This window comes from Sprattus sprattus, assembly GCF_963457725.1.
Source record: "Sprattus sprattus genome assembly, chromosome: 5".
Classification (NCBI taxonomy): domain Eukaryota; kingdom Metazoa; phylum Chordata; class Actinopteri; order Clupeiformes; family Clupeidae; genus Sprattus; species Sprattus sprattus.
The window spans coordinates 22,007,095-22,020,346 of NC_137924.1; the positions used below are offsets into that span (position 1 = coordinate 22,007,095).

Below are 13,252 nucleotides of genomic sequence, written 5' to 3' on the forward strand. Positions count from 1 at the left end.
AACAACAACGACAGCTTTACGCAATTATTTATTGATGAACTGTTAACAAATGCGTGGAAGACATAGCATATGTCTATCTATGATGTCCCCACAAACAGACACATAGCGCAGGCAATGCACACGCACTAACTGGCAAAACTATCAAAGGCAATGTAGCCCAGATAGGCTATATGACAATCTGATTAACTAGACTTGCGCAGTTTTGTCTTAAACAAAAGTGGAACAGCCACTTCATAACAAGTAGCATACTCAATAGTTCACCTGACTATGCCCATAGTTTTATGCCCATCATATTTGTACAGCGCCTCACATTGAAGACACATGACGTAGTCTGCAATGGTGTCATCGGACAGCACGACTTGTCCAAATGTTTCCCACACCTTGCTCTTTTGGTCGGCTTTCCGTACAACCTTTGCATCGCCTTTTTTAATCTTCTCTCTTATTAAGTCAGCCATTATTGGAGTCCTCCTAGAAGTTTTGGCGGTGCAAACAAAAACTAAGGATGGCGTGTTGGGATAAACTAACCGGAGCTGTATCTTAAACTATACCATTCTAAAAGGTAACATAATTTTACAAAATATAAAGTATAGAATAAAATGTGAGGTGGACACCCAGGTTATGTAGCCTAGCTCAGACGACTAGCAGGAGTGGGAGCTTTGAGTGCAATAACTTTGTGACAGTGGGATGTATGCAATTGATAAGTTCTGTAGGCTAACGCAAAATTGCGATTTCACCTATGTATTTCAAAAGTTCCGGGTTGCGGGTTTTGACTATTTTGACCCGCCCCACCCGAACCCGCGATACTTAGAGAAAACTACTACCCAACCCACCCGGCCCACGGGTGCCCGCGGGTGCCCGCGGGTAATTGGGTAACCCGCGCATCACTAGTGGCTTGACTAATATTGCAACTTTGTTTCGGTAACGCCACATTAAGTTGTGTACATATATACAACCCCATTGCTAGACATCTGTGTGCATGCATGTGTCTGTGTGTGTGTGTGTGTGTGTGTGTGTGTGTTAGTGTGTGATAGTGAGTGTGTCGTGAGTGTGGTGCTTGTGAATTTGCCAGGAAGAGGCGGGTGAGCAATGGCACAAACCTAATTGAGCTGTACGCAAATTACCTTCTACATTACATTCGCATTTTTGCTGTGGTTTGATGGCTAACATGACTGCATGGACCACTGAACTCTTCACATCATTCTGCTGCTGCAGAAGAGTTCAGTGCTACATGAGGCAGAGAGAGAGAGAAAGAGAGACAGAGAGAGAGAGAGAAAGAGAGGGAGGGAGGATGGGAGAATTGGAGGCATCTGTCTTCCTGTGGTGTCCGACTCATCATATTTAATTACCGTCATTAGGGCTAGCCATGCTAACCAGCAGTCAGCCTCCACAAACATCACAGCACAAACCAGGAGAACAGAACCAGAACTACAGGGGTGATGGACAACCATCATTTTCACATGTGTGAAAAACTGTGTGTCTGTGTAAGAGAGAGGGATGGGAGATGGAATCTTACCAGATGTAGCAGGGAGCCTCCTGAGGAGAGTGGGGTGTTGATGTCAGCCCCCTCCTTCAACAGCCTCAGCACTGCAAGACACAACACAATAGAGACAGAATTGTCAAATGAAAATGCAAACAGTTTTTCACACACACACACACACACACACACACACACACACACACACACACACACACACACACACACACACACACACACACACACACACACACACACACACACACACACACACACACACACACACACACAGATAAACAAATAAAATACAACACAGAAACGTATGCAGTGAACCAGTGTTTAATTGAGAGAAGCCTCTGAGGAGTGTAATCAGAAAGTGTACCACTCTCAGCTCACCCCAATCACTGTCATGTTACCCTCCACTCCCCGGATAACTCTCTGTTAATTACTCATATCAACCAGCACATTCCCCCTAGGCTCTTTCTCTCTCTCCCTCTCTCTCTCTCTCTTTCTCTCTCTCTCGCTCTCTCTCTCTCCTTTTCTCGATCTCTCTCATGTTCTCTCTCTCTCTCGCTCCCTTTCTCTATCTCTCTCTCGCTCCATCTCTCTCTAGCTCTATCTCTCTCTAGCTCTTTCTCTCTCTCGCTCACTTTCTCTATCTCTCTCTCACGCTCTCTTTCACACACACACACACACACACACACACACACACACACACACACACACACACACACACACACATACACACAGCGTTAGCAGGGCCCCAGCTGTGGCAGAGTTGAAACAGCAGGCACCTGGGCTTTAGAGATAATCACTTATACTGGCATGTACACGCACACATACCCAGCAGCACCACTAATGCCCACGAACACACTCAACCACCAGGACAGACACAGCTGGAGCAAAAGCCCTACCAGTACCTGGGCTTAACACGGATAGTCCTAGATAATCATCCTCTATTAAACACACACAAACACACACACACACACACACACACACACACACACACACACACACACACACACACACACACATATATATGTACATGTCCACACACACACATATTTGTGAAATTGTGCCCATTACATACACACATTCAATAACACACACACAGACACACAGACACTAGAGAGAGGGACACTGCCATCTGTGTGTGTGTGTGTGTGTGTGTGTGTGTGTGTGTGTGTGAAGGGTGCTAGCTGTGTCTTTGTCCTGTGAGGGAGCTTGTTTTGCTGACGCGGTGGCAGGCCCTTTTTCACCCTTCACTGGTTTTACATCGCAGAACAGCATCTCAGGTCACCCTTCTGCCACCCTCAGAGTACACCACTACCACTCTCTCCTTCTCTCTCTCTTTGCCTCTTTTCCTCTCTCTTTCTCTCTCCTTTTCTCTCTCTCCCTCGCTCTTCCTCTCTCTCCCTTCTTCTCTCTCTGTGTCTGCCTGTCCCTGTCTCAATGCATCTCTCTATTTATCTCTCTCTCTCTCTCCTGTCTTCTCTCTCTCTCCTGTCTTCTCTCTCTCTCTCTCCTGTCTTCTCCCTTCTTCCTTTTTCCTCTCTCTCTTTATCTGATAACAGCACATTCTACCGCTATGACCACAACCACTTGCAATCTCAGAACAGATCTAAGTCCCCCAACTCTGCTGGAGCCAGTTGTCTTGCCTTCCTTAAGACTGGGCAGTGGTAAATGTCAGACATGTCCAGGGGTGATAGAGAAATCTGCTATCAGATGGTCACGCAAAGACGGGCTACACTATGACTCCCACACAAGCAGTAGCAAGAAGGAGGTCAGAACCAATGAGATTTGAGGATGGTGACCTGTTGACGGATTCCAGTTGTTCTTGGACAGCAGCGCTCACAGAGTGCCATTGATGGAGAGATGAGTCACACCAGTAACCTTGTGAGATAAGCTCTGAGCTACAACACATCACCGTCACGTACGTCACCAGCACGCTTTACGGCACACACACTCTGTAAATGAACCCTCTGGGGGGTTTTCTGCTTCGCGTGTGACGCAGGACTCTCCGAGAAACTAACAGACAAACAAAAATGACAAACATTGCATGACTGAGACTGCAACAGCGAGTGCATCTCCGTAGTCAAGCAGAAACGCAACGATCGGGGGAGTCACGACACATCACTGTTTGCGGCCTGGCACGCAAGCCAGGGAGAGACAGCCAGGGCCGCAGATGCTGAACAGGGACCCGCCGAAAGTCTTAATGTCAGCAAATTGCCCCTGCGTGAAAATGTCAGGCTGCGACTCCACTCGGCCGGGAGACAGAGTCGGAGACAGAGGCGGAAGCCGCTGGAACCCCGGCGCCTAAGTTCAGCGTGTCCTCCAGGCATTTTCATCACTAAACCGAGCGTGTGAGACGGAATGACAGCGAGCCCTCACAAGAGAGCGATTAAGCAAGGAATAAATGAGAGTAGGAAGAGTAGGAAGAGAAGAGATGAGAGGAAGAAGGGGGGGGGGGGAATGTCATCCCACAATAGCCAGAGTTGGATTTCTTTATTTATCTCTCATCTTTCAAGGCCTCCTCTGAGGCTATTAGTCAAACAGAGGGAGGGAAGGAGGGAAGGAGGGACATTGATGCAGAAAGTAAAAGAAAGGGATAAAATGTGTTTCGGCAAAACAAACTCCTGGGCTTTGTGAAGTGTCACTCTTGAGACTGAAGGCCAACTCAGGAGCATATTAGCACGTCAGCAACAATAGACTGTGACAATAGACTGAGCCATATCCAAGACAATGGATTGACAGAGTGAAGCTAGAGAGAAGCTAAATAGAAAAAAATGAGAAAGAGGGGAGAGGAGAGGTGAGGAGAAGAGAGGACAATGGGGGAGGGAAAGAAGAATGGAATTGGCTGTGACACCTCATATGGCTTAGCACTGCAGGTTGTGTGAAGTAGATCTGTGTGGAAGTCCCGGCTGATTTGGGGGCGAGGCAGCCTGATGGTCGTTTGGCACGCCGTCTCCGAGGTTGGCACACAGATGGGCAGAGCGACAGTCTGGCACTACGGCCGACATGCGGAGAATGCACAATGGCACTTTGATTGATGAGTACAGCAAGGCTGAGAAATTACCCAGAGCCAGCAAGATCAGGAGAGCGATTTCCTGAGCAGGAAATTGCCGATGATGGTGGATTGTGTGCTCTGAGATGCAGACAAAAAATTAAGATTTTTTTTTCTTCTTCAAAATGACAGAGGAGCTGACACATGAAAAGAGCCGTGTTAATGTTATCGGAGACCGCAGTGACATCTGATAAGCCGATACAAGCATCAACTATTCAAGGATAACAGAGGGACGCTTCCATGGGTAGTCCGGTATGCCACAGTACAAACGCAAAAAGCCTGATTTAACATCCTTTCAAATTGGATTAGGCTAAGGACAGATGTGATGGGATACAAACAAACAAAGCATTTGCACAGCCATCCATCTGACGGTCCAGACATCCTTGTGTCCAACACACACTGGCTAATCTCCCCTGGCAACCCCAACCCAGGCCAAGATTGGGATTCACTCGAAAATCCTGAATTAGGACTTCAGCCCAAGACACCTGGCTGAAAGCAGTCGAGTTTTCCTGGAGAACAAGGCCGAGCAGAAGCTGTGTAGATGCCCTTGTTGATGTCTTGTCTTGACAGATGAATCAAATCGGTCTTTCCACAGCAGTTATTATTAAAGTCACATATATTCCCATATTTCTACAAGGCATCGTCCCAATGGAAAAAGTTACAGTAGTAATGCAGTTCTGACCTCAAATGCTCTGTGTTTTGATGACATAACTCCAGTGTGGTTGCGTGCGTGCGTGTGTGTGTGTGTGTGTGTGTGTGCACGCTGTACATGTAAAATGCCTTAGGTGGCCTTTCGTCTGGCAGTGGTGATATGAGGAGGTTAATTGTGGGTGTAATTACAGGAAGACAGGAAGAGTTATTCCAACCATGATCTGTGATGACCCTCACAGGGGCCCTTGAACCATAAGTGGTCATTAGCCCTGAACCAGATGTGTGTGTCTGGCAGCCACCCCACATGTTGGGCCCACAGCCGGGACGAGGGCACGCTAGAGGACACTCTCCCCATCCGTGTTTGTTTACTTGCATTTCCATTTGTTGTTTGTTAAAATTAGATGCAAGCAAATGAACGGGCTTACAAAAAAAAATAACTCTATGGACATTATGGCCATGCTGTCAATGGGTAGCGCTTGTGAATATGCCTCGGTCTTGTATCCTTCGTATGTTTGTGAGGTGTTGATGTGTGAGATCTGCTCAGCTGTGACTAGTCAGCCCAGACGAGAGGTAGGGCTAACGGGTGAGTGAGGGTGAAACCTGCTTTAGACTGCAAATACATCGATGACGATGAGAGGTGATACTGAAGCACAAAGTACAGGAACAATTCCCCTCATGGGGTAGTTGTGGACCTGGAGATACCATAGGAATCCAACATTGCCTATTCTATGTTCGAGTAAGCTGTTCAGTTATTATTCTGGTTCAACACACTCTTAGTGTGAGATAGGCTACTATGTTTCACTTTGCCTTTTCACAGACTTGCAATAAATAGTTCAGACACCAAAATGCCTAGCTCATCATTTATCGGCAGAACCACTTAAGAGTCATTAGCTGTCTGGCTTCTCAATCAAACTATCAGAGCCTCATGAAGCTAACCTCACTAATGAGGGCCATCTCCTGCATTCTCTTGACTCCGATAGAAACCCTCAAATGTTCACAGGCTTTCAAGGGACAGCTATTTTGTGCATCTAAAATCTCCCTGATACTTAATGATTGTCTTGGTCTGTGTTCCGTGTCTGAAACTCTCCTCCAAATGCAACAAAATTCAAATTAAACCTTAAGCTAGCATTAAATCCCCACAAAGCAAAAATGCTAATAACAATAATTCGTTTTTTGGAACAATTAGGTGGAATAAGCACCTAATCCTCAATATTAAGGCACAACATCTCAGTTAATTCTGGCAATTCTCTTGGCTCTTAGTGAGAATGTTAGCAATTACCTCATGTAATTAAAAAAAAAATTGCACCACTGCAATTCATTGGTTTGCCGAACGGAGTAACTTCGGAGCCTGGTGTTAGCCAGACCAACGACATCTAATTTTGGCTGGAAACCCACACGACAAAGCACTTTCACTGCAAATGAGGCAAGAACCGGCAATGCACCCCTGGGCTGATCAGTTGTGGAGCAGCACAGTCAGCAGGCCCCTGTTTAACTGGATGACCAAGACAAAAGAGACACTAGCACTGCTCATGACCCCCGTGTCACGAACCTGTTCAGGGCCGTATGTCTTCGCCTGGTCTGTGCCCAGCTGCAGTCTTGGACCATATGTCCTAGGCTTCCTGGCATCGTCATCCACATCCCCAAACCATTCACCAAATGACTGCTACTGTACTTTTTCATGAAGGAGAATTCTGGGAAAGAACCACCCAACAGCCTGTGCCTTGAGGTAATATTGTATCCCGCTTGAACAAAGCTTTTGTTTTGCAGCCAACCATCGCAGGGAATCTTCTGTGTGTGTGTGTAAATGCTGTATTAGCCCTAGGCTAACATATCAGCCGCAAAATACCCCTCCTAACCAAGCCTTGATGAAGGACTGAACAGCAATATACAATGCAGCAGGTGAGCTGGCACTCTGTGGCGTCTTTGTCATGTGAGTGTTGCTGCTACTCTACGTGCCATTCGACCAATCTGACCTGCATCCATGTGGGCGAGCAGCTAGCTACCAGAGGAGGGGAATAAAATACAGCGGCAAAACCATATGTAGTGTTTCCATGGCAACTGAGCACTGACAATGAGGTGGGTTCAGGTAAAGGGTATGAGGGTACGAGGAGGAATGGGGGTGTGAGAGAGGGGAGGGAGAGGATTAAAGGGCACATGGCATGTCACAGGCAGAACCAGCATTCACCTTATCTCTCTCTCTGATGGGAAGTTGAACCCCTAGAGGATGAGAAAGCAGAAGGAGGGGTGAAGGGGGTGTTGTTTGTTAGACGGAGGGGTGATCAAACGATGGGAGTTTTGGACAAGCATCCACATTCCAGTTGCCAAACAACAAAAAAACAAAAAAAAACTGTTTCACCACATCCTCTCTTCCCAGAGCCAGTGGTCTGGAAGACTGGGGTTAAACCAAAAGTGAAATAAAAAGATCCAGTCAAAATGCACCACAGCCATACTCAAAACGCACACCACTCTCTTCCTAAAACTAATTACAAACACACTTTCAGGATTCCAAAGACGCATCAGGGACAGAGGGGAAGAGTTTCTCCTAGAGCAATACTTTACCGCCTCTCCAGTAGAGCTATCTAAGGAGCTAGAGTGGATTCTCCCAACACTACAGAAAAAAAAAAATCTGTACAACCCCAAAACCCTTTGAGAGACATCAAAAGAAAAACACGAAAGGTTTTTCTCTCAGCCTCATCTGCTGGACAAGCATACTAGATGCAAGGCTTCAGATTAGAATGCAGCCGTCAAGAGGCCTCTAGACTAAGAGAGGGACTGCAGTACACTGCAGCATTCTGAGCTAGCAGGTACAAACAATCAGCTCAAGCTCTCTCAGAGAGGCATTTAAAAAGCTGTCGAGGACCACACAGGCAGCACAGTGAGAAGGGCAGCTGTCCTGTTAGATAATGCCAGAGTGCTGCAGTCCAACTGACACAAGGCAATGTGCCACAGCCAAAAGACTTCTGGTGTACATACTGAGCCAAACTAGATTCAACCAGACGAAGAGTCAAGAAAGAAAGAAAGAAAGAAAGAAAGAAAATGGTAGGGAAGGAAAGACTCTAGATTAGTCCTGAGGGATATTGAGGGAAGGCGAAATCTTATGGGAGATGCACTGACCAAAAGGCTAAAGGATAGACAGCCCTCACTTGGGTCTAACACACTCACTTTCATTATTCCCTTCTTTCTCAATATATCGCTCTCTTCCCACCTCTCCCATCAGTTTCCACATAATCAGATACCAGCCTCTGTGCTCTGTTCCATGAAATTCAATCCCTCGCCCCATGTTCTTACACCTCTTCTATTACTCTCCTATGATGTTCCATTGCTCTGTGAGACAACAAGCAAGTCCTCTTCACTGGAAGAAATCATCTGCTTCTCTCTCTCTCTCTCTCTCTCTCTCTCTCCTGATAGCGGCACAAGCGTTCCCTTCTTCATTGCGCTCAAGAAGAAATCCTCTTCTTCTCTCTCTCCTCACAGCGACACAAGCGTTCCCTTCTTCATTGCGCCCGAGAACTGCAGTCAAGCATAGATGCTCCATCTTTTCAGAATGAGATTTAAAAACCTTTTGATGTTTTTAGTGATTGATGAGCATTGACTACTACAGGGCAAGGCCTTCATGAGAGGCGAGAGAAACTGAAATGAGGATTCTGCCACTGCAGAATGGGGTAAGTTGACGAAAGTTCTACTCCAACTTTTACCAACATCTTGCAAATACTGTAGCGATTCCAATCATCTTTCACTGTTTTAGATGTTGTTTTGATCGACCATCTTCTCCAAATTAAGAAAAAAAACTTTACACGGACAGGATGCATTTGGGCTAGCCTATCGACCTGACAAATGAATTAATGTTTCATTGATGCATAAATACAATTGCGAAATGAGCTCTGTGGACGTAATCATATTTGGATTGCCTCAAAGATTTATTCCTGAGTCCTTCTCAGAGAGAGAGGGAGAGGGAGACAGGGAGGGAGAAATTAAAATTAAAATTAAAATGACTGTGGCTCATTCCTCCATGATACAGAAGGAAGAAAGTGAGTTCAAATTAAATTTCTGATGTCTGGGCATGACGAATGGGGTTCTCAACCGTATGCTTCTTTCACTGAAGTGCTGAATCTTAAGAAAGTTGGCTGCATGCTCATATCATTACAGTCATAATGCATTTCGGCTTAGCAAATATCCTTGAAGAAGCGACAGCTATGCTTCATCATATAGTTCTGTTTTACAGATGTGAAAATGTCCCCATTCACCCCCACAGCCTGAAGATCTATCGGTTTTCCACTACTTCACACGCACAGCCTTGTTGCCTAACCCTCATCATTTCACAGCCATTACCCCTTGTTGTAAAACAGCAGCGTTGAGATGCCTGACACCACCAGCCAAGGCCAACTTAAATAGGGCATACTATGCAAACGTGTTCTGAGAGTGAACTTAAAATAGCCGCAACACAGCATTGCAGACACACACACCTGCAAAGTCTCCAGGTTTTTTTTAGAAACTCTTCTTCAAATATTGTCTTTGATCAGGTGTCCTCTAAACTTAAACATGAACTTGACTATTTTTCTCTTTAAACTCCTCTATTTATACCTGGAATAATGATGATTTTTTTTTCTTCAAACATTCAAACAAAATGCGACTCAAAGCCTTATTAATTCTGCATTTAAGGTGGCAGATATTGTGAGATGGTTCTGGCATGTAGTGTGTACACATTCCTTGATATAACACTCCCCACCACACATACAGACACCTTGGTAAAGCCTCCTTAGGGCAAGCGGTATTCTCAACTACTCTCTGAACCCTCGTAGGCTTACACTAAACAATTTTCACTCTTTCCTTTTCGACTATCGCAGGGATTTGAGTGGGATTAACTTTGTGTCAGTAAGAAGAAGAAAAATCCTTTCTCTACAAGGCCTTCTGGGAAATTTGGTAGGTGTGTATGTGTGACAGTGCTCCATGCGACAGACACACACAGAGGAATATGAACTCATAGTTAGATTTCATCTTCAGATGGAGGCCAACAGTATAAACATTATATTACAATTAGAATGGGATTGAGACATGTATCCATACGGATGCTGACGAATGGTCACACAATAAGCACAGGAAAAGTTGTATTTGTGATATGTCAAATGAAAAATAACAGGTGACCAAGTCAGATCATTACTTCAATAGGTCCACTGTCAGGAGAAAGAAATGCACAAAACAAACATACATCCACCCAGGCCAACACTATAGCATACTATGGGTGTATTATTATTACACATGGTAATATTAAGTATACTCAATTGTAACAACAATGGCAGATTGTTGCTCTTAGTCTTGAGGGCTACATATTGTTGGCAACAGAAACTCAATAATCAGAGAGCCAATCAGAAACAGCGAGGCCCCTCCTAAGGCAGAGAGACATCTTGGAGCGTAAACACAGGTGGGAATCCTATCATATCATCACGTGTACGCCAAGAGTGCCAAGCCAACTTAATAACGGCAGCGGACTTTTTGCCGTCAGCACGCTGGGAATCATAAACAAACATGGAGCTGAGATTGATTCTGCAGTTCTGCATTCTGAGCGCACCAGATGGTCCCCATGACATTCCCCTACTGATCGAGTTTTGAATGGAGAATAGTGAAATTTCACTGGAAGACACAAATGAAATCATACAAACACACATAGACACACACACAAACACACACACTCATGCACACTCAAACAGACACACAGATTACATTGTTAAGGTCATCCACCTGCGGTAGTAATAATAACACAATATGTACCAGACTTTCTACTGAATTCCATCTTCAAAAGATGCGGTCATGACAACAGGATCAGGAGCTAGTTCTGAGGCACAAACCACAAACTGGCTGGTTTCCTTTCCAGAAAGTTTGAAGCATAACTAACAGGACACCATTTGCTTTCCATTCACCATTTGACAGAACACCATTCGATTGCCTGATTGTTATTCCGATCTTCTCTATGCCCTCTGAAGAGTGAAAACTCCTACGAACCCCTCCCATCCCCGCCCGCGCCTTTTTATCTGTTAATCTGCACCCTGAGGAGCAGCAACGGTGACCGGGTTTAATCAGCAAAGACACGCAAGCAGGGTAAACCTTTTCCTCAATACTGAATTCCTGCATGGCTTCTCTTAGATTAAGTGTGATGTCTGTCGTTGGCGTGGTTAGAGTAGCAAACCGCTATCTGTAGGCCCTGCAGTGTAAACAACTAACAGGGCTACACAGGTGCTAATGACAAATAATGATGGCAATCAATGTGAAGTGAATGTGCTTTAAATTAAATCGTGTGAAATTAAACAATAACAGGATTCGAGGCAGTCCTGAGGATGGGGTATGAGATAAGCAAGCACATTAATTCTCCTAGGATCACTTTCATGTGTGTAAAAACATTAGCCATGGTCTATCACCACCATTCCATGGATGATATTTGCTCAGTATATTAACTGAGGGGTTAAATACCCAAGACGGGATACCCAAGATATCAGTCTACGTAGGTTAGATGTGGCGTTCTACAATAAAACATATATTTTTTTTACAAATAAATAAATAAATGTATCTCTTCAGGTATTGGACTAGAATAACTAAGCTATAGGAAAAGCACCATCGATTTTATTATCAAGAGACTAGCAGTGTTTAGCTCATGCCTATTAAGCAAAACATGGTCTGAACCATCCCCATATAACATTAAACGGCCCTTACCCAACCCACCCCCAGGATACACAATACATGGGGGGGGAGGGGGGTATTTACACATCTCGTAGTGATTACAGATGTTCTTTTTCTGGCATATTCCAAAAATATTATCCCATGTACTCCTGGGACCTCTTTGTCCTGGGGCAAACACATCCCCTGCATCTGATTTCTGCATGCCATGTAGTGTGTCTATATACTGTATGTGCGTGTGTTCCTGTTGCCAAGAGATGCACAGCAAGGAGAAATCTTTAAAAACACACACACACACACACACACACACACACACTCTTACACACACAGAATACAAAATGAAACACAAACACATTCACACACACACATGCACATACACACACATAATACAAAAGGAAACACAAACACAATCAATACACACACACACCACTCAAAAGCACAGCTACACACACACGTGCTTCTTATTTGTCCTGTTCAAGCGTCCGTAGCGCCGAGTCTTTGTCTTCATTCTCCTTTCTCCTGATTATGACTGTTGAGCTGCCAGCTGCTCGCCTGATCCAAACAGAACTAATCAGTTGGGGTATTCATCCCCCTCCCAGCCTCAGCGTAGCCCAGCCTGAAGCTAGCACAGGCAAGAACCCTAGAAAAGAAATCTGTTCATATTGTTCTCATTGTGAGCCGGCCATTTCCCCTTCACTGAGCTAGATATAAGGGAGAAGATTGGCTTACTTGTGCTTGTGTGTGTCTGTGTGCGTGTGTGTGATTGTGAGTGTGTGAGTGTGAGTGTGAGTGTGAGTGTGAGTGTGAGTGTGAGTGTGAGTGTGAGTGTGAGTGTGAGTGTGAGTGTGTGTTTGCTGTGAGGCTGCTTGTGTCTGTGCCTGTGCCTGTGTCTATACTTTCCATGCCCTCATCTAAAACCTTTTCTCAACAACTTGCTTTACTTAAAGGACACTTGTTCTTTGCTCTAGCGCTTGTTCCTGTGAAGACCCAGTGCTGTTCCCAGTGCTATTACCTCCAGAGCCACTGACTATGTGGTAAAACAACGTTAGCCACTCACGGCGAGTGGGCATGGCCAAGAGGGCTTAGCTGGACCCAGCCTAGTGGGAGGCTCCCAAGTCCATTACAAAGGCAGTCTGGTGCCACTCGCTTAGTAATTAGTGTTTAGTAGGTGGGCAAAAGTCACCATTCACAGCTTGCCAGGGGCAGCTGACTTCCAACAGGCGTTTGCACTGGGCACACCAGCTGGTGGTGAGGACCAGCTGAAGCAGGTTGGCAGTAAAGGAGGAAATAATTTACATTCTGAATCTGCAATGGCTGCTGGTATAGCTGACACACATTCACAGTGACAGCTGGGTAAGTGGGTAACGGATGGAGCGAACTGTCAACAGACAAAAGAA

The 13,252-nt window shown here is 45.3% G+C and overlaps 1 protein-coding gene across 1 annotated transcript in view; it reads right to left on the reverse strand.

The window, feature by feature from the left end:
- The window catches only part of myo16 (myosin XVI), a gene marked incomplete at both ends in the record, with an annotated part of 114,703 nt that overhangs the window by 92,075 nt on the left and 9,376 nt on the right, over window positions 1-13,252 (reverse strand). The window contains one exon of the mRNA XM_080839157.1: window positions 1,514-1,584. Within this exon, the coding sequence (XP_080695283.1) occupies window positions 1,514-1,584 (71 nt within the window). The remainder of the gene's footprint in view (window positions 1-1,513; window positions 1,585-13,252) is intronic.